Source organism: Microcaecilia unicolor, chromosome 6, assembly GCF_901765095.1.
Source record: "Microcaecilia unicolor chromosome 6, aMicUni1.1, whole genome shotgun sequence".
In the NCBI taxonomy this organism is placed as follows: Eukaryota; Metazoa; Chordata; class Amphibia; order Gymnophiona; family Siphonopidae; genus Microcaecilia; species Microcaecilia unicolor.
Window position 1 is genome coordinate 290,572,277 of NC_044036.1, and position 24,072 is coordinate 290,596,348.

The following is a 24,072-nucleotide window of genomic DNA, read 5'->3' on the forward strand; positions in this document are numbered from 1 at the left end:
TTAAGCAGGGCAACATTGGTAAAAAAGAAACAGAAATTAATTTTCTCCTGTACTTTAAAAAATAAAAATAGAAAAAAATGTACATTTCACATAGCAGGCACATTTCAGTCTTTAAAAGTATTAAATAAAAATATTTTTTTCTTTTCTAACTTTATTGTCTGGGAATTTTATTTTTCTAATTGAGCTGCTCTCCATCTCTTTTCCACTTTCCATGAGTCAGTCTTCTCTGAAATTCTTTTCCAGGTTGGCCTTTCCATTTCTTCTCTTGCCTCTTGTCTTCTACCTTTCCTTCTGTCTGGCACATCTTTCATTTTGTTTTATTCCCCCACTTTTCTCTTCTCTGCATTTATATCTACCCATTTGATTTTACTCTCATTCTCTCACCTTCTAGTCCTCAGTCTCCTTTTCACATCTCATCTACCAGCTGACGTTTCCCCTAATTCCCTCTACAGCACTCCCTTTGCCCCTCTGAATCTCTCCTACCTAAGTCTCCTGTCCCCATCTTTCACCCACCTCCTTACTCCCCCATTCCCATCCCCTGTATGCACCCTCTTCACCCTCATCTACCCTTCACTGCCTCTTGTTCTCTCACCAGCCCCCGCTCCATCTGTCTCTCCTTCCTTCCCTTGTCTCCAGGCCAAACTTCCATCTCTTATCCTATACCCCATGTTCTATTGCTTCTCTTTCATCATCTTTTTAACCCCATTTCCACCCTCACTCAGTCTCTTTACAGACTGTCATGAAACTCCTAGCCACCCACCTGGGGCTACCCCGTGGCCACTTAGAGGGTCTATCCCCAGCATAGCTCAGGTCTGCCTGCATCTGAAACTTGTGCTCTACACTAGTACCCTCCTCCCACCGACTGAGTCCCAATCATCTCTGGGCTAGTCTCCTGCTCTCAAGGTGTTCCCCAGTAATTTCTAGGTTACTGGGGCCACACTACCAGTGGTCTTACAGTTCCTAGAAAGCACCCACAGATCCAACACACAAACCACCAGGATTCTTAGTCAGTCCACACAAGCAGAGCCAATAAACTAAAAGTGTTCATTGTCATAAAAATATTGAACAGTGAACCATAAAAAAGATGGACAAAACAGCACATAACTAAATATGGATCAATTATAAAACTATCTAAACATTTGTTTACTATCTAAATAGTACCTGGGGAAATCAGGACATATAGCTGCTTTTTACAGGGCCTCAGCAAAGAAATCCATCTCTCTTTTCTCCCTAGCTAAGACTGGACAAAAAGCCAGCACATCCTAGCTGAATTTTGAGTTCCTGGGCCAATCAGAGCCCAGAACAAGTTTTAAAAATAAAGGGCCACATCACTGCAGGTTACCTGTTATCTGTGTTAACTAAAGAGGGAGCAGTCATTTCTCGGTAACAGCTTTAAACATAAATATCCACCACCTGCTGGCCAAACTAGAGAAATACACTTCAAGAAATAATATATTTTAGAGGCTTAAAAATCCACTGTTTTGTCACAGAGACCCACCCCTTCCTCGCATACTGGTACCATAAAGTATCTGCCATACAGGACTCCCGGCCCCCCCCCTCTCTCTCCATCTGCCATGCAGGACTCCCTCCTCCCTTACTCAGCCATCCAGGATCTCTTCTGACTCTCTCTTATGTCCCCATCCAACAACACCCCACTGTCTCTTTCTCTCCTCCTCCCTTTGACTGTCTGTCCCCCAGTACTCCTGTCTCTCTCTTTTTTCCTGTTCATCACGCAACATTGTCCCATCTCTCTTTCCCTCACACCACCATTGGCCCTATCTTTCTCTCTCTTTCCACCCCTCCCCCTCCATGCAGGATTCTCTCTCTCTCTCTCTCCATCTGACATGTAGGACTCCCCTCCTCTCAGCCATCCAGGATCTCTTCTGTCTCTCTCATCCCCCCATTAAACATCACCCCGCTGTCTCTTTCACCCCCTCACCATCTAACATCACCTGTCTCTCTTCCCCATCACATCACCCTTCTGTCTCGCATCTCTCAGTATCCAGTTTTACCCTGTCTTTCTCCTCATCCCCTCCATCCAGCTTTGGCTTCATGCATATTCATTGAGGAAACCCAGAAAACCTGATTGGGTTGCGGCCCCAAGCAGATAGGTGAAGCAAGACTTCTCTTGGTTAAGTCTATGTTGGTGCTGCCCCATTAAAACCAAGATTATGTTCAGTAATTTTGTTCTTTATAATAATTTCTGCCATTTTTCCTAGGCTCACTGGTCTATTTTTTCCCAGATTACCACAGAACCCTATATAAAATCTGACCCTACATTAGCCACTTTGATCTTCAGTTACTATAAATGAATATATACATATCTAAAAAACCCAATCTGTAAATTACTAATTAATATAAGTACTATTCACCCCTTGTAATAATATGGAGAAAAGACCTCAGTGAGATACAAATAACCAGAGAAACATTCCTTTGGAAAAAAATCACCATAATTGGTGAGAAAAACTCCATATTCGTATGAAAAAAATGTCCTTAAGGTATTTTCAACATGCATAAAGTCAGTGTCCAAAATGTCCAGAATGCTATGTCATTAGTTAATTAATCCAAAAGGCACATTTGACTAGTATCCAATGAACAGGGTATTGATCATATACTAAGCTTGAAACAAAATCATATACTTGAGCGGCAAACAAAATGAAGCCGCGTCCAGCTTATAGTGCGCTGCTGCCGGTTTCCCTCCTCCGAGTCCACCCTCCCATCATATCAGCTGCCTCCCCAACGTGGCTGCAAACAAAATGAAGCCTCATGTGGGGGTCATTGCACGCCACTTCCGGTTTGCTCCTCCACCCTCCCATGATCTAACTTCCTGTTTTGGGGAGGGTGAAGGAGGGAAGCCAGCAGCGGCACGCATAGAGCTATGTCCCCGCGTACGGCTTCATTTTGTTTGCAGCCATGTTGGGAAGGCAGTGGTTGTGAACCAGTGAGTGAGGGGCAGGGCAGGGAATGGAAGCTATGCTCAGCTCACAGTTCTTTCAGGGTCTGGGGAGGCTTAACCTATGGCAAATAGGTGCCGTTTTCTTTGAAAATCTGTTTGGGGGAGCGACTCTTCCCCCTGTGCCCCATAACTATGTCTATGGTTGTTGCCATTTTTCAAACCTATGTGTGTTGTTATAGAATACACCCAGTCCACACCTAATTTAGTTTTACTTGTAGTGTAACTACTCGTGACTAAATGTAGTCATGTGGACGGGCGCTCAGCGTATTCTGTAATCCGTGCAGAAATTTAGGCTTATCCTATACAGTATGCCTACATTTATGCATACTTTATAGAACACGCCTAGATATATTTTTTTCGTCTCATATTTCTCAGGCGCCATATATAGAATTTAGTCTTAAATGTGTAGCTTATTTGGATGGTGGCCGAATGTTGCCAATATCCAGATACTTCCTGGCACTGCTATCGCTCTGCACTCCCTCTGCCTCTTTACTATGCAAAGAGGGCCTGAAATTCAGCCTTTGGTAGTGGCAGCTTCCAGCCATGGGCTGGACTAACCCCAGATATACAATGCCAGAGAATGCGCGACTCCCAGCATTTAATACCTGGATATGACTGCCGATCTGGGAGTTAACTGGGCAGACTAAAGTTATTCTAAGGACTCTGTGTAAAGGAGATTAAGAGGCTCATTTTCAAAGCACGTAGACTTACAAAGTTTCATGGTAGACCTATTACTAGGTCTCAATTTGCTGCTTTCAAGTTTTCCTCTTTCATTCTGTCTCTGTCTTTACTTTTTCACTGTACTTTTGTTATGCTGTTAACAAAATTGTAAGTTTGATGTTAAACTGTACCTACTGTACAGTGCCTTGAGTGAATCTCTTCGTAAAGGTGGTTAATAAATCCCAATAAATAAATAAAATTAAAGTTACATGTGCTTTGAAATTGAGCACCTAAATGTATAATGAGGCTTTGAAGATTTGATCTTGTTAGTGATTGTTTGTCATTTTGTACTGTGTATGTTTTAAATAGATTTTAGATTGTGCGGAATATAAATATTGTACATAAATAAATATTCAGACTCGTGCCTGTTAACGTACTGCATAGTTAAGACAGCTGTTTCGTTCTCCTAACTTTATGCAGTTACTTAGCTGGTTAGTAGACTGAAAATCGCTGCCAGCTGGCATCAGCGGACGCCCCCCACCCCCCTGGCAGGAGAGTGCAGGCTCCTGGCTTGTTTTTGAAAAAAACAATAAAAAAGCTATGCCTGCTCTCATACACGCAGCTTGTCTGTGTGCATGAGAGGCATCTGTAGCATGCGCAGAGTAGCCATGCTTAGTGATGAGCTGCTCTGCGCATGCTCAGCTGGCCGACTGGCTTCCCCTATATCGCATGCAAATGATCTGGGTCGCAAAAGCCATGAGCAGCTCATTTGCATGTGATTCTCTTTGGGAATCCATCTGTATTTCCAAATCTGTAATTTTGACCAATTTGAAAATACAAATAAATTCTTAAACGGGATCTTAATGCATCTGGGCCTAAGCGCCAGTTAAAGGCCCCATCAATGCTGGCTACGTCCCTGAATAACTCAAAATAATAATTTTACATGCCGTTAACATTACCAAAGTAATAGTAATTAAGTATAGTAATGCCATTACTATAGTTAATAAGTAGTTAATGACATTTAATTGCTGCAAGAAAGAAGTTAACTACAATAACACATTACCGGTAATGCAATACCGCACAACCCTGATGCCATTACAGAACTGGTGCCATGCATGCCCCTTTGGAGTGACTTCATAGAATTCCACCATAGAGGCTGACAGTTCATGACTAAGGAAGTTGTACAATTCAGCAGCCACTGCTGAAACGTAGAACTTGCTTTGGATACTGGGCTAGCCTAGCCATCACCTCTTTAAACTGCTGTGTTCTCTGCAGGTGCCTTTGGGTTTTCTCTTGCTGGATCTGCCAGATCTCGTGCACATGCTGTTCCTTCAGCTCTTGCACCCTCTCCAGTTCCTTCACTTTGCTGCACAGAGCTTCTGTCTCTCTTCCTAGTGGCTGTGGAAGATCATGAATGGGGATTACTGCTTAGTAAATACTCTTTCAGCAAAGGCATAAACAGTCAAAGATTCATCAAACATTAGTGATTACATCAGAGACTTGGTGAAAGGGAAACAGAAGTTGGCAAGCAACGACTGGGCTCATAAGCAACTAATCGCACCTACGCAAAATGGACTTCATGTATTTTCAGTTAGGCCTAGATTCAGTAAATGGCACAGAGAAAAACTCCCTATGAAGCGCTATTCTGTAAACGGTGCTCCAAGTTGCGCTTAGAGCAGATTTGCATGCCAAACTTTGGGCATAAGGATTTACACAAATTTAAACCTGGTGTAAATCCTGGCATGTAAGTGAGGCATGGATCCCCGGTATTCAATAATACATCTTTGGTGAACTCCCCTGACTCGCCCATGCTCCTCCCATGGCTACGCCCCCTTTTGATTTGCAAAGCCGTAAGATTTGCATACAGCTCTTTCTAGAATAGTGTGTAACAAGACACACGTGCAAATCCAAATTGTTGTCAATTAACACCAATCATTGATTGTTAGCTCCCAATTGTTGGCTTGTTAGGCAATTTAGTTGTGAGCACATCTCAAGATAGTGCACAATTTTGTATACCATTTATAGAATCTGGGGATTAATGATTTTTTTCTATCATATGTTTATATATTATGGCAGGAGTAACACCCATTTGATTTTTGTCTAGGTTTGCATAACTCATTTACATATTCATTTTAAGAATGCCAAGTAATAGAAAGTCTCGGCACTTCTGGATTTCTGCTAACAGGACACTGACCGGTGCTGTGGGAGAGGCTGTTTTATTGCTGGTCTGTTGGACAGTGGCCAGTGTGTGCTTTACGTCTGTTGCCACCTTCTCTGATGAGTCCTTCAGCTGCTCATGAGCATCTAGGACCTGCTGGTACCTGCAAAGGGTGGGAGGAAAATCCAGCAAGCCCATTAGAAGGTATTAGTAAGCACCTCTCCCTTTTTGAATGAAAATAGGGGGGATATGAATAGCTGCAGAGAACCCCAAACTATTTTATTTAAGACAATTGAACTGTGCCTGATAGTCAGGGGATCTCTTGGGCACTAGATGGCAGTAAAGACACTGGGAAACATTGACTAGATCAAACAAGCAAACTAGAATATCTATAACCCTGGGCCTCCCAAATCAATGAATATGCATGAGATGGGACAGGTTTGGGAAGCCCTGCTATAAAACACAATCTCTGTCAAATTAGCAATAAATATACACAAAGAGGAAAATGTTATAACAAGACATTTATGTGAGAAGAAATCTCTGTATCTGTATAAAACAAGCTCCCAGAACCAGTCCCACCAGCGCACAAGTTTACACCTGCGCTGAACATGGTGGAACTTACTGGTGAAGTCTAGGTACATAACTCTGAATTTTATAAAATGTGTCTCACAAGTCTGCCCCTGCAAACACATACTGTGTGGAGGAGTGGCCTAGTGGTTAGAGCTATGTTTGTGCAGCGCTGCGTACGCCTTGTAGCGCTATAGAAATGCTAAATAGTAGTAGTAGTAGTAGTAGCACTGGTCTTGACATCCAGAGGTGGCCAGTTCAAATCTCACTGCTGCTCCTTGTGATCTTGGGCAAGTCACTTAACCCTCCATTGCCTCAGGTACATTGTGAGCCCTCCTGGGACAGAGAAATATCCAGTGTACCTGAATGTAACTCACCTTGAGCTACCACTCAAAAAGGTGTGAGCAAAATCCAAATAAATAATACTTTTTACATATACTCATGCGATTTTAGAAATGCTCTTTTATGCATGCAAAACAGGCTTTATACGTGGAAAAATGCTTTACAAAAGTACTCTCAAAAGTCTGACAGTGAGGGTAGAAGACAAGCAGGATGGGAAGTTTGTTTGAAAGAAAAATAAATAAAACTTGGAAGTTTGGTGTCTCACGCTTTTTCTCACATCTGTCATTCTCGGCCTCTGGAGGCGCCCAGGGCTACTGAGTCATTTTCGAGAGAGAAGCAATATTAAAATCGATCATTCCCCATATCTAATATTAACTTCAGAATCTGCAGTGGAAGAAATGATGAAATGCTGCCCTGTTTAGCAACTCATCAGTCCAGGCCAAGTCCTTCAGCTACTACACTGAAATGTTACTCCAATAAATTAATACATACAAAGTAGAAATTAAGGACAGTTCTGCAGTCAAAATGAATATAATTGCTTCCTCCACCCACACTGAATAAAACTAAATCCCTTTAACTTCTAAAAGCTGAAATTATAGGTTTTTCAAGTTATTCCGCTCATGGTCTTTACAGCTCAGCATCCAAAATCCTTCTTACCCTTATTGCTATGGCATCCCACACTGCTGAAGATAGGGCTATTCCCAATGGTGTAGCTAGTACTGAATGGGCCCCCTCTAACACTATTGCTCCCAAGGTATTTGGGGATGGGGAGAAGAGGGGGGTAGAGGAGGAGGAATCCCTTCAGAGCTCCAGTAAACAAACCCTGCAAAAAGCAAACACATTCCAGACCTACACAGAAAATCACAATAATAGAAATAGAAACTGAAAAGCAAGATATCAGAGATGCACATTTCCCAAAGCTGACATATTACAATGAAATTCAGAAAAACAAAATACTTTTTTCTACCTTTGTTGTTTGAGCATTGCTTTGGTCCCAGTGTTTCTTTTCTGCTTTTGTATGTTTTTTCTTAACTCTCTTTCCAGAGTCTCCTGTCCTTTCGAAATTTCTTCTCTCTATATATCTACCATCCATCTTCCCTCTCCCTCCTTTATCAATCCTCTCCAGCATCTCCCTTCTGTGTCCTTGCCCCTATTCTCCAATCTCCTTCCTGTGTCCCTATTCCTCCCCCTGTGTCCAGCATCACCCTCTTTGTGCCCCTGTGTCTATGCTCCCTCCATGCCCAGCATCTGTTCATTGTGTCCTTGTCCTTCCAAATTTCCAGCTCTCCTCTCTCTCATCTCTTCCTCCTGCACCCCCTCCCCACTCCAGGTTCAGCATCTCTCCCTCTTTCTCACTGCTTCTGGCAGGTCCCATCAGTGCCTTTCCTCTGCCAAGTCCTGCCCATAAGATATTACATCAGAGAAGGCAGGATGTGGCAGAGGAAAAGCCCTTGTGGGGCCTGCTAGATGCAGCCTGTTTTCATCACTGCTTCTGCTGCCCACCTGATATGTGTTTGGAGGAATAGGGTACTAGAGAGAGATGTTGGCCTGGTCCTGCACGGGATTGGGGGCAAGACAGTGATGCTGGACCTTCAGTGGGGAGGCGAACAGAGAGAGAGAGAGAGAGAGAGAGAGAGAGAGAGAGAGAGAGAGAGATTGTATAGGCACCTTAGTTAGACAGCAGGTGACCCCTACCATTGAGCGGTCCTGGACTTTTTTCCAGGCTTGCTCAATGGTAGCTACACCCTTGGCTGTTCCCATTACTGTGAAAAGTTTACCAGTCTTCCAGTTCAGCTCGGACCCCTCTGCTGGACTGATACCCGGAGATGTTCTGTAGGACAGCGTGGCTTCTCTGAGCTGCCAGAACAGCCCTTTGGGCTGCAGACTCTATCTGTGAGGCTGTCTGCCTGTGACTGAAGGAAACAGAGTGAGATAGGAACAGAAGTTAAACGGAGACTTCCTGCCATTAGCCAAAGGGCGGCACACCATCAGCATGCACATGCAGTCAGGACTGATTGGGAAGAGTCAATAGTATAGCTAGAGAGAGGAATGAGAGAGTAGGGCCATCCCGAGAACAGTGCAAGTGGTGTGGCTGCACAGGGCACAAGGAAGATGGGGGGGGGGGTGCGCAAATATTGCTCATTGTCCACCATCTCCCATTCGGTGGCTACAGGGCTGGACTGAGGGCGTAGGTGCAGTGTTACACAAGGAACAGTTCAGGACGATCCTGTGAGAAAGGATGGGTTGTAGGTGTTCTTACCTTTCTGTCAACTGCTGGGACTCTAATGCTAGGTAGGTCCAGTTTGTGAGTTGGTTTGGAATTACAAGAGGAATCACCTTTAAAAGCAGAGACAAAATCCATTAGCAAGACATCCCCGCTCCAAAGAGACAGGAAGCACAAAGGGGCAAGCAGAAGGGGAGTTGGATGCAGACCACTGTTGCTCTTCGATGTGTGAGAGGAGAGGGATACAGCAGGTGCTGGATGATCTCAGGCTCCAGAATTGAGATTAGAGAGGATCTATTTAGCTCTTTGACTCCTAGTGTCTTGCAGTCTTTCCCCAGATTGCCTGTACCACATACTGGTTTGTACAGTGTGAGAACCTGTACCACGTACTGGCGTCTACAGTGTGAGAGCCTGTACCACATACCAGTGTGTGTAATGTGTCTGCTGCCTGCTGTAGCTCCCTTTGCATGGACCCCAGGATAGCATCTTGTTCCTGCAGGAGGTGGCAGACTTTCTGGGCTCGATCTTCAGAGCAGCTCAAATTTCTGTTAATGTTGCTTAGCCGACTCCAGACACTGGAAATGGAGTTCTCTAGCTCCACAATCTGCTGCAGGAAGGCATCCCTGGTATCTAAACACAGCCAATATAGAAATGGTAAATCCCTAAAACCTGCGCATTCCTAGCACATGTGCACTTCCAGCAAAGAAAGGGTTAACATCTGCACATATCCACACATTAAAGCTCCTAAACTCTGCACATAAGAGACAATGAAAAGTGACAAAGAAAGTCATCCCAGGCCCTTCCTGCTGAGTTACCTCCATAATCACCTCCCAGAATGTCCCTTAAGGGAACAGCCTGGGTCATGCCTGGCTCTACTTGATACACACATGACTCTGACACTCGGCAGTGTAAGAACCAAGAGTCCAGACACCAGAACAGACTTTGCAGTTTATTCACCCCATTCATATGTCTACCAGGAGGGGTCACTACAGTTTCTATGAGGAGTGTAAGTGGCAGTGGAATTCTATCCTCTAACCCTTGACTGCTGTCAGCCAGGTCCCATTACCTTGCAGCAGGTATGAGTGGTGGAGCTGGTCCTCATGTGATTCCTCTGCCAGTACAGACTGCTGCCAGGATCTGTGCCATGTTCCCTGGCACTCGGGTTTCTGCAGCCACTGCTGAATCTTCTCCAAGCGCATTCTCAGTCTGTCAGCCTGTGGTAAGGAGAGTCAGATTAGGGAGGGGGAAAGAGGTGATACATGGGTTGGGGGGGGGGGGGAGGGAGCACTTTTACCTCAGCCTTCACCAGTGTGTAGCAGAGTGGGCACTCATCACAGCCTGCTCGCACAGGATTATAGAAAAAGTTCACTTCACACTGGTCACACTTGTACCCCACAAAACCATCACGACAGAGGCATGTACCATTCTCATGACACTGAGGTGTGAGTGAGCCCAGTAGGGAGCAGTGACAGTCTGGAAAACAGGAAGAAAGGGAATGCACTGAGGACAGACAAACCAAGACCCAGCTCACTAAGGAGGCAGTTGTAGAAAAGTTATGTGTGTGTGTAGAAAATGTATTTCTACATTTTAGAAAAGGCTCTGCTTATATGTCCTGATTATGCTGGGTAGCGTGAGGAGAATTCAAGGAGGTGTGTCTGGGTGTGGTTTGGGCAATCCTTCATAAGGATAAGCTGTATTTTAAAATTGCAATGCGCATATGTCCAAGAAAAATTTCCCATAGACATTTACACCCTGGCATAACTGTTGGCTAACCTCATTTGGGTATTGGAGGAGAGTCTGAGGGAGGAATTGGGCTTAACTCTTTGGGGTTCAAAACCACTTTAAACTGCAAAATATTTGAATTTAGGAAGACAGCTCCTCAATGAGATCCTCACAGACATTCAAATTTCTAAAACTGCTACTTATTATTTGCATGTAGTGCTACAAACAAGTGATTCTGCTCTTTTTAAACTTTTTATTCTGTAATAACTATTCACATTGTGCATGTCAACACCTAGCCGTGCATCTTTGGAGGTGCTATTCGTATTTTAGAAAAAATCTCTGTTTATTGAGCCTTTTCTAAAACACTAAAGGGTTTTTAAATTTACGAACCTAAACTCCTTGCACAATGTAATCTTCCATATGTCATAATCCCAGAAGGAACTGTGCACTGGGACCCAATCCTGTGTCCTGCTTCTTGAAGATCTTACTGCCCTAGAAGGGAGATCGTAACATTTCCAATATCTTCATTGTGTAAATGGTGCATAGCTAGAAGGGTCACCCCAAGGGAAAAGCTACCACTGTCACTAAAGGGGAACCAAGTTCACACTGGGGTGCCCCTTTGGAAGCTCGTTTGGAGGCAAGTGGGAAGAGTGGGACATCAGGGTAGGACTGAACTTGTTTTGCTGGAGTTGGGGAACAGGTTTCTCAGTGAAATGGGAGTTGGGTTTAATAGAAATTGCTAGCCAGGAGTGGACTGAGCCCCTGGGCCATGAGGACCATTGACTCCCCTCCTGCTGCCTCCCTTGCCCCCTGCCACTGACCTTTTTCTTTGGTCCTGCAGGTAAATCGGCCATCTGCTACTGACACTGGAACTTCCCTCTGCCACTGCCTGTGCTTGTGGAAGAAGGAAGTGATGTCAGAATGGGGCGGGCCACGGCAAGCAGAAGTTCCAGCGTCAGCAGCAGATGGCAGATTTAGCTGCTGGTGTCACCGCCTGCAAAGGGATGGTTTGGGGATGGGAGCACAGGAGGGGAAGGAGACGGGGTGTTCTGGTTCCAGTTCTGATTCCAGAGGAGAAAGAAGGATGTCGCACATAGGGCACGTGGGAGGGAAGTACTGGGCCCTTGGGCACTGCCTGGTTGCCTGTATGGTCAGTCTGCCCTATGCTAGCTGAAAGTGTTATAGAGATTTGTATAGCCCTTTTCTTGCAAGAGAGTTATCTTTATTTTCAAATGCTTAGATAGCTGCTTAGAGAAGCCCTTGGTTGTTAAAGCAACAATTGTAAGCTGAGAGGTTAGAAAGGTCTCAGCCTTTGAATTGTGTTCACCTGACTAACGGAAGGTCTAATGAGTCAATCAACTTGGTTTTTTTTTTACTGGATAGACCAATGGCTTATCCTCCTTAGTGAGATGGAGTGGCCCTGAATTAAGTATTAATCTATTTATTGATGTACATATGTGCCAGATCTATATTTTATCTTTACCAAAACATTTAGGGGTCCTTTTACTAAGCTGTGTTATAAAGTGGCTTTAGCACACCCTTAGGAGTGGAGGAATAGCCTAGTGGTTAGTGCAGTGGACTTTGATTCTGGGGAACTGAGTTCAATTCCCACTGCAGTTCCTTGTGACTCTGGGCAAGTCACTTAACCCTCCATTGCCCCTAATAAGTACCTGAATATATGTAAACTACTTTGAATGTAGTTGTAAGAACCTCAGAAAGGCAGTATATCAAGTCCCCTTTCCCTTATGCAAGATTTTCCTGCAGGCTAAGGCCATTTTTACTGCAGCAGTAAATGACCAATTTTTATTTTTTTTGCATTAATGGCCATACACTAATATCACAATTGGTGAGTCATTTTAAGCTGCGGTAAGTGTGCTCACTGAAGCTTAGTAAAAGCACCCCTTTGTTCATAATTATAAATAATGAGTACCTTCATATCAGAGGCTTAGAAACTATTTTGGAAAATATTCATACGTTTCATAACACGCCTTCTGCAGATTTAGGGGTCCTTTTACTAAGATGCACTAATGGATTTAACGCGTGCTAATGATTAATGCACGCTAAATACTAAGAAGCCTATGTTATACCTATGCGTTTCTTAGCATTTAGCGCGCCCTAATTGTTAGCATGCACTAAATCCATTAGCGCACCTTAGTAAAAGGACCCCTTTAATCATAAAGCACCCCTTAATTTTGAAACAGATTACTAAATTCATAGATATTGTGGTTCTTATTTATCACACTTCTCTGAAATATTGTGCTCCTTATTTCTTGTTTTTCTTATCAAAGGGAGAGCTGTAGTAACTCCCGAGCCTCAGTTCTGTGTCGGGGTATATTTCTCCTCCCAGTTTTATCATTACTGAAACAGAATAAGGAAAAAATACATATGTAAGACAAAGTAGACTCTCTTTCGCAAAACATCTCAAATTAATACTCATGGAATGGGGAAGCACAAAAGGTTTGGGGATTAGTACTAATTTGAGACTCTCTCTCTCTCTATTTTTTTTCCTTATTCTGTTTCAGTAATGATAAAACTGGGAGGAGAAATATACTCTGACGCAGAACTGATGCTCAGGAGTTACTACAGCTCTCCCTTTGATAAGAAAAACAAGCAATAAGGAACACAGAGAAGTGCGATAAGGACCACAATATCTAAGAATTTAATAATGTGCTTCACAGCTTTATGATTTTGGGCCCTGTTTACTAAGCCGCGCTAGAGGCGCATTAGCAGTTTTAGCACGCGCTAACCATGTACACACCCATAATATTCCTATGGGCGTCTACACAGCAAGCGCTAAAAACGCTAGCGCACCTTAGTAAACAGGGCCTTAAATCTGCAGAAGGCGTATTATAAAACTTATGGACATTTTCCAAAATAGTTTCTAAGCCTCTGATACGAAGGTCCCCATTATTTAAAATGAAGAACTAAGGGCCAGGTTTACCAAAGCTTAGTGCATGCTAAGTGCTGTGCAGCCCACTTGATCCCTATGGGTCATGCAGCAGTGAAGGCAAACTAAACTTGAGTAAACACGGCCTTAAGTGTTTTGGTAAAGCTGTATTTATGCAGCTGAAGCGTGTCTCAAGATTTAATTTGGAACACACTTCTTGTTTTGGACATTGGGACAGATCTATATTTTAGACACAATTTATTGTATTTTATTTCTGTATTGTATTATTATGGTATTCTGATTAGTGTATTATTTCTGTAGTGAACAACTTTGGATTGGTCGTATCGTTAGAAAGAAGCACTATACAAATGTAACATAACATAAGAACTACCAAAGTAGGTGAGACTAAACCTCCAGCATCCCGTCTCAGAGGGTACACAGAGGAAGTGCAGTGCTGACCATTCTCTCACATCCTTCCACTGGTCATGGTTTAGGAGTGGTCTTAGGGTCAGCTCAGGATACATTTCTACTTTACTAGTCTGGAAGTGTAGTAGCAGAGATATAAGAAAATTGGAATGTCTTCCAGGGCCAAACTGATTTTCAGGTTTTCAAAGAGTCTAATATATCACTCGATTGGATTTCTCAGAGTTATCCATTTGTATTGCTGGCATTGTAAATTATGTTTGCCTTAGTTCCATGTCCTTGGCATCACATACACTGTACAATTTCTACTACTCAGTACCTCGGCAGCCCTTCATGGAGAATCCAAAGTAGCCAGAGCGGCAATGATCACATGATGTGCCTTCTATGCCTATGTGACAGATGCACTGTCCAGTGACTGGATCACACTGGTGATTCTGGGAACCCACTGAATGACACGCACAGCTAGAACACAGCAAGCAGAACCAAGCAGAGAGTCAAACAAGCATAGAAACACTTCAGGTCTGTCTGATCGAGGCAATTACTCCTGGGTTCTATATAGCGCGGCCAAAATTGCGTGCACAAATCTGGTCATATTCTGATTTGCGTATGCCGTTTAATTATTTAACAAGCCAATCAGTGCAGATATTTGCCACTTATCAAGCATTTACTGGTACCAATTAGCATTAATTAAATTTACATGTACAACTTGCTAGGCGTATTCTGTAAAGCAGGGCCGCCGAGAGGGGGGGACAAAATTCCCTGGACCTGGGCCTCCAGGGGGGCCAGGCGCTGTCGCCGCAGTCTGGCCCGCCCGCCCTCTGTCGCTTCCTGGCATTGAATTTAAGCGCCTCACCTTCGAAAGTGCAGCAAGCAGCGGCAGACCACTTCTTCCTTCCATGTCCCGCCCTCACCTGACGTAACCCGCGAGGGCGGGACACGGAAGGAAGGAGTGGTCTGCCGCTGCTTGCTGCACTTTCGAAGGTGAGGTGCTTAAGGTCTGTGCAGAGGGCCCGGGGGTGGAGAGAGGGCCCGGTGGCGGGTGGAGGGGGGGCCTGGCGACCTCGGGTGGGGGGGCCCTGGGGGCGGCCTTGTCCCGGGCCTGTCCCAGTCTCTCGGTGGCCCTGCTGTAAAGTGGTGGGCGTAAATTCTAATGCCTGCTGCCAAAAAGGGAACCATAGGCGGACGTGCATGGTTATAGAACACACCTGCTCTGTGCCTATCATAGGCGCTGGTATTTACACCAAGTTTTGCTTGGGGTAAATGGACGTGCTAGAGTTAGGTGCAGGCATAGCCACTGGGCACATTCTATAAAACAGCTAGGCGTATTCTATAAACTGCACCTAAATCTAGGTGAGGTTTATAGAATACGCCTGGGTGGAAATATTGTCAGTGCCGATTTTTCAGGTGCCGTATATAGAATTTAGTCCTTAATGGCTAAGTAAATCATAGGAGCCAGCTCTAAGTGCTGTGGGTGCTTGAGCACCCCCGATATTGAATATGCTCCTTGAGCGTGTCCAGGAAGAGGTAAATTTCCATTGGGTTTAGTACCCCTAATAATTTTGAAGAGTTGGCTCCTATGAAGTAAGTAAGTAACTACTACATAACAAAATATTGTGCAGTATCCATTCCCACACCATTCAATAACAAGGCCACCCTGGCACTTCTAACACTCTTTTCTCTGTCCAGCCCATACACTTGAGAAGTGTTTGCTATTCAGAATGGAGCAAAAGTGTCAGTCAGCTGCTCACTTCATTCCTACCCTCACTCTCTAGCTCAGAGAACACAGAGCGAGTCCCAAGTGCCACCTCCCAGAGTTAATCTCATGGAGCTGCCTCCTTTCAGAGCTAATTCCATGATCCCAATTCTCAGAACTAATTCTGTGGTGCTGCCTCCTCTCAGAGCTAATCCCACGGTGTCACAAATCAGCATTGAAGAACAGCTTCTGCAGAGAGGCCTTTTTCCTGATGCAGCATAACTGAGGCTTCTTATTTCTCATGGCTACAGAGCTATTAGGCAAACAAAAAGGTTGTCTAGGTACAAATACGAGACAGCCTTAGTTTTGTTTAGTTTAGTGCTGGGGTTCTCAACCCACTCTCAGGACACATCAATATGCATGAGATAAATTAGCATACAATGACGGCAATGCATGCAAATGTATCCCTTGCATATTCATTGTGGGTATCCTGAAAACCTGACTGGCTGGGTGTGTCCCAATGACTGGGTTGAGAACCCCTGATTTAGTGATTTGTTACACCGCCTCTGGATCATGCAGCTCCTTACATCCCAGCGCTGGATGGATGCTATTGCGATTATCAAATTCTGACTTGTACAGACAAAGAAAGAGATAAGAAGAGTCTGAATTCAAGACCCTGCATCTAACTCCAATACCAAACCCCCTGAAGGCTGCTGGTTCCTGTACATACAGAAAACATCCTTTTGACAGTCTGGCATGCAGCTTGTGACTGTAATGCCTCTTTCCCTCTCTTCCTTCTCTTTCCTTCTCATAGTGGCCAGAGCTCTGCATCCTTCATGGTCCACCACCCATGAGAGCTAATAACTGTTAAGGCCAGCACTAGGGGACTGCAACCAAGGCGATTGCTCTGGGACCCCATGGCACAGGGGGATCCCAAGCCTGCCTCCTACTAAACTTTGAGGCTTCCACTTAATTGCTGCCCTGGTCCCCGGGCATGTTTAACACTGGCCCTGATAAGAGTCCCACAATACCTTTTACATCCAATCCCCAGTTGTAGATCATAGAAGCCGGGTGTGCATTTACTGCAGTCTCGTCCAGTCACATGAGGAAGACACTCACACTGGCCAGTCATAGAATCACAGGTCAACAAGCTACCAGCTGTTCCAGCATGGCTGCAGTTACAAGCTGGGAAAAACACATTCAAATAGAATAATCAATATAGGCAGAACGTGCCATATCAAGGACATTGACAAATGGCTAAATCCACAGCAAGGGTACCCTGCTTCCTTCAAAGAATCCTTTTTCTATCTAAGAAGCACAGAACTCTCAGTCCCAGGATCTTCTGCATAAAGAGTTGGAAAGAGCAGACTATACCACATGACCTGCAGAAAGCGCTAACAGTATGAAGCGTGCCAACAGTAGCTGGGCACCTGGCATGGACGGAAATGCATACTCACACACACACTTCCTCGTGATGTCTGGGGTCAGAGCGTCTCCATAGAAGCCCTCCTGGCACCTCTCACACTGCTCTCCCATCGTGTTGTACAAACATTTTAGGCAATGGCCAGTCAAGGAGTCACAGTTACCAACAGCATTTAGATCAATGTTCTCATTACACTGGCAGGGAATGCAGGGGTGGATAGGGCCATGGTACCCCAGGGGGTCCCCAAAAAAGCCATCATCACAGATTTCACAGAGTCTTCCTAAGAGAACATCACAAAATATACAATGAAACTACCGCAATGTCAACATTTTCTTCAAAGAAAAACATCTCAGAAAGAGACTGATGTGAGCTGAAATGCTCTTGGACATCACTTTGTTGCATTTTACCCTTGGGACTGTACTGACCAGTGACAGTGCTTTGATTCATTGAAGCAGCACCTGCCTGCATCATTACCTTACCTCGTTGCCCCAAGGGGCAGTTGGTGCACACCACTTCTCCACTTTGGGACATCAGGGCACAGGTAGACTGGCCAGGGCAAGGGCAGGACTTACAGTCATCAAGGTTGCCCATGAATGGATTGCCATAAAACCCCTCCACGCAGCGTTCACAGGAGGAACCCTCTGTATTATGAAGGCATTGACACACTCCTAGAAAACCAAAGAGATTCAACAGAGCCTGACAGAAGATACTTACAAGACTGGGTACAGAGGGTATTCCTAAAACCACTTCCCAAGCATGATGAGCAGGAGTCATGGGCTGCCATGTTGAACATATTATAGACCTCCTCCCACAAAGATAATTCGCTTTGTCAGTGTCTGGTAAAGACTGGCAGCCTGTGTGCCTGTCTATCCTGAACCACAGGCACCCCTCTCCTCAGAAAGCATTGACACAGCCCCATTACATTAGAGACTGGTGGAAGGTCACAACCAACATGGCTTACATCAGTGATCAACACTATGTTTCTAGAAGAGGCCATGTTGGCAAAACAAAAACAAACAAAATAAACTTCAGTGTGACAGCCAAGATCATTGCTGAGCATAGCAGACATCACACTAGATTTCGGGTGGGGGAGTCAAGCTCCAAAGACAAAGTTGTCCTGAGAGGTTCTCTCCTGATGCAGAGTTGGCCTGGTTGCTGAAGTGCTTTGGAGTAATTTGTGTAACTAAAATAAAGTTTATCCTTCACATATTTTGTTTTCATAAGACCATTTTCTACCACACATTCTCTATCCTAGTTTCTCAGCTTCTCTCCCTAATATCTGCTCTTCTAACTCTATCCCAGCTAGTCTCAATTACCATCGTCTTTGCCATCCCTCATTTCACTTTCCTGTCTCCACTTCCATCTCTTTCAAGCTGCCTGTCCCTCCATTTTTTAAAACATCCTCCTCTATTTTTTCTCTAGATTTGGTGGCTGTTCCACCACTGGACCAGCTGTTCTGTTTTCTTCTGACTCTTCATAAGTTTGAGCTGCTCGGTGTCCAACATCCCTCACTGTTCTCTGTCTTATGAGACCAGTGAAGAAGTCTAGGCAACATGTGGCTCAAACTTACAGAATGCTGAATGGTGCAGGGAGAAAATGAGTCAGGGGCCCAAACTTAGGATCAAAGGGGGCCACCACTGGCCCCGGGCCTTGCAATGAAGAACGCTGACATATTGATCCCAGAGCCCTAAAGGATTGGATGGCTCAAGGTGGCCATGGGACATCTCACTGTAGCTGCTCATGTTATTTTTGCAAACTATTAAAGAAAAGGGTTAAAATGTCTATTTTACAAAGGCAAAAAATGTGTTTCCCCCCCCCTCCGAACACAGGGTAAGAATACAAAGAAAGTTTGCATGCTGGTAGCACTCCACCAATCTATGCCTCATTGCACACTACTGCCTTCAAAGGAAAATTTAGAGATATGAAGGATAGCCTGATAGTTTGGAGTCACACAGTACGGTGTGGCATGGAAAGACAAAAACTCTGACCTGAGCTGGGATCACAGTTACCATGCTGGTTACATGAGCATGGCACACATGCTGTGTAGGGTCCACCCAGTGGAATTTCCTTCCTGTACCCCAGGACACAGGACTCGCAGAACTGTCCTGTGTAACCCTGTGGACACACACACTGTTCCACCCATTCAGCTGGAGGGGACAGCCCAGCACGGGCAGAAACAAGGCGGACCTCCCTCAGGAATACTGCATCTGCTGATCAGAAAACAGAAGTGATACAAACCACTTACAGATGAGAGGGACAATGCTATAGACACACAGAAAAACATCCAGCTAATCACATACAGGACAGAAGCACACACTGCACTAACGTCAGAGTCACTTACCTTCTAGGTTGCTGTCTGCTCTTACCCGGAGGCCAGTCACATTAGTAAGCATCCGACGAAAATCAAAGGAGGAGAGTGTGGGTTTAAAGTCATCCAACACTTCAGAGAGCCTGTCCAGAAATAACATTAATCAGAGACAAAACAAAAATGGACATGGGAACACAGAAATGCAGTCCCTTGGGAACTGGGTTTGATTTCCACTGCAACTCCTTGTGACGCTGGGCAAGTCACTTAACCCTCCATGCCCCAGGTACAAAATAAGTACCTGAAAATAATAAGTAAATCACTTTGATTGTAACCACAGAAAGGCGGTATATAAGATTCCATCCCTTTCCTCTTTCCTTTTCTCTCCACATTATAGAGAGAGCTGCCCATTCCCTACAAGTATATGCCCATCTGAAGGATGCCTTCAGAATATTAATACGTAGGGAAGGGAAGGTCCCACATCAGGGCAGGGCTGGTTGCCCCTTCTACTGGTCTGAGTGCATTTTACCTCTAAATAAAGTGGGGCAGACTTTTGACCCTCAGCACCTCAGTAGCCTGGAGGATTGTGGTACAAAGGACACCCTGCCCTCTACCTGAACAGTAGCACACAATCCTGCTGGCTGGAGTCAGGGCAGTGCTGGGGACCAGTGCGGACTGCAGAAAGCTTCATGCTAGCTCCTTCCAGGATCAGCTGGATGGCAGGTAAGAGAGTGTCATTTCCCAGAGCTCTCAGCCTCAATGAGAGAAGCTGCCCATAGCTGAACTGCTGCTGTCCCAGGAACTTGTCTGGATAAGAAAATTCAAAATTCAGGTAGTAAAAGAGCACAGCCCAAGAGCCTGGGAACATTTCTAAACCCCTATCTCAATGCACAGAGTACCTCAAAGGCCTGGATACAAATAAAAGACGAAGGCTTACCTGGAGCTACGAAATCTATGGGTGTCTCTTCCTTACTGCTGGTTTCCAGGAAAATCTCACTGCCTGTCCAGTACACTGGGATTTCCTGGCCATCTGTACTTTGCCCCCTCCAGCCATCAGCACCTTTATGACAAAGCATAGAGCACAGGTGAGCAAAGATGAGCAGCACAGAGGCAAGATGGGAGATAGCGTGGTTCAAATCTAGTTATTACAGTGAGTATTTGATCAGGTCAGAGGACCTTAAATGCAGGTCTGGCTCAACCTACATAAGTAATGGGAAAGACCAAAGGTCCATCGAGCCCAGCATCCTGTCCCCGACAGCGGCCAATCCAGGTCAAGGGCACCTGGCAAGCTACCCAAACGTACAAACATTCTATACATGTTATTCCCGAAATTGTGGATTTTTCCCAAGTCCATTTAGTAGCAGTCTATGGACTTGTCTTTTAGGAAACCGTCCAACCCCTTTTTAAACTCTGCCAAGCTAACCGCCTTCACTACGTTCTCCGGCAACAAATTCCAGAGTTTAATTATGCGTTGGGTGAAGAAACATTTTCTCCTATTTGTTTTAAATTTACTACACTGTAGTTTCATCGCATGCCCCCTAGTCCTAGTATTTTTGGGAAGCGTGAACAGACGCTTCACATCCACCTGTTCCACTCCACTCATTATTTTATATAGCTCTATCATGTCTCCCCTCAGCCGTCTCTTCAAGCTGAAAAGCCCTAGCCTCCTTAGTCTTTCTTAGCCAGGTGAGACTGGCTAAGGGCAACAAATCTTAGTCTTGTATCTCTCCCTCTCTCTTCCCTTAACCCCCCCCCCCCCCAGCCCCCTGGCCCACAGTTCGGTATCCACAGGATAAGGGAGGGAAGGAAAAGAGAGAGAGAGCGCGAGAGAGATGCTGGACTGGGATTTTGGCACCCTTTATCGCCAGTGCAAGGGGGGGAGGGGGAGGTAACAAGAGAGAGGGGGAAATACAGGATCATGGGGGGGGGGGGGGGTGAGGGGCACCAATGCAAAGGTTGGCTCAGGACACCACAGTCCCATGAGTCATCCCTGCTTAAATCCTAGTATAGAAGGAGCAAGTTCCAAATGTTTTCATGTGAAAACAGTATTGTTTCTCTCTTTTTGCTGTGACACAGCCTTTTGGGGATAGATGTGCACACATGGATTTCATTTTGAAACTCTCATGCCTCCTTTGAAGCTGCTTCAAAGAAACCTGCAGCCTGGGGCAGTGTGGAAACTTTACCTCTTGATGGAGATGTGACCTGGAAGTCAAACCCAGGTCCTTTAATATGACAGGACACAACAGTACCATGGAGCCACCAGGTCAGCCCACAGATTCATCCTTCTCTCTGTGTGCCCTGTGCAAATGAACCAAAACTTCAAGTGGTTTTGGGGGGGAGGGGCCACCACAAGCGTGACGGTTTACAAGGCAGGTTACTAGCACCACACTCGGCCATCGCAAAGCAATGGAGGTAAATTTTTAACAACAGGCTCTCTACCCGGGTATAGCCAGCCCTGCAATTTGGAGGGGGGGCACCCCCCCCCCCCCCCAAATTTCAGAGCTGGCTATACCAGGGGAGAGCCTGGGGGGGGGGGGGAACAATGCATTACTCTCTCCAGGAAAAAATACAAATAAAATTTAAATGCTCCCAGGTTCCAATCTAATTCATGTTTAATGTAGGATAAAATGCCATAAATAAGTAAATAAATAAATAAATAAATAAATAAATAAATAAATAAATAGACAGACAGAAACTCTGAATGTTGAGCACCTGATTCTCATAACATGATGTCTGTTTTAGAAGCCCTTTACCAGAAGAAAAAAAATCTCTGCACCAATATAACAGGGTTAGGGTGTCCGTATGACCAGCCCCTCCAAATGACAAACCAATTACGATTTACAAAAAATTACTACTCTACCTATTAAAAGTTATTCCCTTATTATACTTCCTCTGTGTACATCCGTATGCACAAGCCGGCATGTTTGAAAATACATATTTTGTTTTGTGCAGTATCCACCCCACCTATTCCAAACCTCCTCCCCGCTACCCCGGTCCCCCGAGCTGCAGGGTCCCAGCACATACCTGAAGGCAGCCACCCTGGTGGTCTAGTGGATTCTTTGGGGCAGGAAGCCTGCTGCTACATCATCTTTAAAATGGCTGCCAAGACTTACAAGGGCAGTCTAGCAAGACTCCAGCGGAAGTCTCACGAGGCTGCTGCTGGAAGTTTGGGCAGCCATTTTTAAAGAGCAATGCGGCAGCGGGAGGGTCAGCGCCGGCAGCAGGCAAGAAAGACTGGGGATCTTTCCTGCCCCGAAGAATCCACTAGACCACCAGGGCGGCTGCCTTCAGGTATGTGCTGGGACCCTGCCTGAACAACCGATTCACAAAATGCTACAAAAATTAACAACCGGCTCTTGCGAGCTGGCTGCAGCACACCACTGGCCATATGTAACCACCATGGGATCTGAGCCTGAACCTTCCAGTTTCTAGCCCACTGTTCTAACCATTAGGCTACTCCTCCCAGGGCTGGTCTTAGGCAGGGGCGATGGGGCGGTTGCACAAGGCTCTGCTCTCCTAGGGGCCCCGCATCTCTGGCACGTCTGTCCTCCTGTCTCGTAACACCTCCCTGCTCCGTACTTTAATGTGCATCCACATTTCAGAAGAAAGCATCAGGCAGCAGCAGTGATTTTCATATCCCGTAAGCTTCTGAGCCCAGGGCCTCCTCGCTGCTGTGTTCCACCCCCTTTTGATGTAATTTTCTGCTTCCACAAGGGCACATACAGCAGCGAGCAGGCTCTGGGCTCAACACCTTATGGGATATGAAAATTGCTGCCGCTGTCTGCTGCTCTCTACTGAAACGTGCTGGATGCACATCAAGGTATGGGATGAGATGGGGTTCCGAGAGCTCTAAACCTCCTTTTAAACTCTGATAAATTATGGCTTCTGGTGACGGGGGGGGGGGGGGGGGGGGGGGGGGGCACTGAACTGGTCTGCACAGGGCCCTGCAATTGCTAAGACCAGTCCTGACTCCTTCACCCACTCATCTTTATAAGACTAGTCAAAATGAATGGTCTTAGGGCCTGATTCTATAACAGAACACCTGAGAAGTCCCAAAAAGCCCCTGTATTCCTTTATTAAATAGGCTCCCAGAACCAGTCCGGGAACTGCATAAATTCTGTTGCACACATTTACACTCCCTCTGAAAAAGGTGTACATCTGTGTGTGTACTCTATACAGGGACTCACAAACTTTATTAAATATGTCGGTACATCACCACCCTGGGAATGTCAATGCCTACATGCGGCACACTGTCTTCTTACTGCATGTATTAAAAGGTCTTTTCCCTATGTAAAAGAGCTGTTACACAGAGAAAACCCCGGATAAAACTGCCCCCGGCATGTCTAGCCCAGATGTGCACAGAAAGCTACCTCATGCTCTTTGGCCATGCTCAGTCCAGAGCCCTTCTGCATGGAAAAGGCTTTGCTCCTCTCTCTGACCTCTAACCCCTATGACATGCAGAGAGGGCTTACTTTGGCTGAAGTTGGAGAGGATGTGATGAACAGCATAATGATCTGCTCTGCTGCATGCCACTGAGTGACCGTAACAGAAGCAGCTGGTGCAGCCATGTGGGTTCTCAGGCTGAAGGTTAAAGGTTCCCGGCAAACATCTGAGAAGAGCAAAGCAAACAAGGATTAGGAGATGAAGGCATATGCTGGAAAGAGTTGTCTGTGGGGGAGAAAGACTAAGAGAGAGGAAAGGAAGAAAGTCAA

The 24,072-nt window shown here is 45.3% G+C and overlaps 1 protein-coding gene across 3 annotated transcripts in view; it reads right to left on the minus strand.

Annotated features, from left to right (window-relative positions):
• The window catches only part of LAMC3 (laminin subunit gamma 3), a 70,098-nt gene that overhangs the window by 20,791 nt on the left and 25,235 nt on the right, over positions 1 to 24,072 (minus strand). For 2 of the 3 annotated variants that reach the window (XM_030207815.1, XM_030207818.1), the window contains exons 8-23: positions 23,833 to 23,969; positions 20,298 to 20,420; positions 19,975 to 20,167; positions 19,397 to 19,506; positions 19,044 to 19,262; positions 17,535 to 17,723; positions 17,090 to 17,335; positions 16,664 to 16,817; positions 14,259 to 14,401; positions 10,202 to 10,380; positions 9,974 to 10,121; positions 9,332 to 9,537; positions 8,944 to 9,020; positions 8,462 to 8,596; positions 5,811 to 5,937; positions 4,865 to 5,014 (exon numbers count right to left, since the gene is read on the minus strand). In XM_030207815.1, coding sequence (XP_030063675.1) covers positions 4,865 to 5,014; positions 5,811 to 5,937; positions 8,462 to 8,596; positions 8,944 to 9,020; positions 9,332 to 9,537; positions 9,974 to 10,121; positions 10,202 to 10,380; positions 14,259 to 14,401; positions 16,664 to 16,817; positions 17,090 to 17,335; positions 17,535 to 17,723; positions 19,044 to 19,262; positions 19,397 to 19,506; positions 19,975 to 20,167; positions 20,298 to 20,420; positions 23,833 to 23,969 — 2,536 coding nt within the window. Of the gene's footprint in view, positions 1 to 4,864; positions 5,015 to 5,810; positions 5,938 to 8,461; positions 8,597 to 8,943; positions 9,021 to 9,331; positions 9,538 to 9,973; positions 10,122 to 10,201; positions 10,381 to 14,258; positions 14,402 to 16,663; positions 16,818 to 17,089; positions 17,336 to 17,534; positions 17,724 to 19,043; positions 19,266 to 19,396; positions 19,507 to 19,974; positions 20,168 to 20,297; positions 20,421 to 23,832; positions 23,970 to 24,072 lie in introns of all 3 variants that reach the window. The other variant, XM_030207816.1, reaches the window with a different exon arrangement.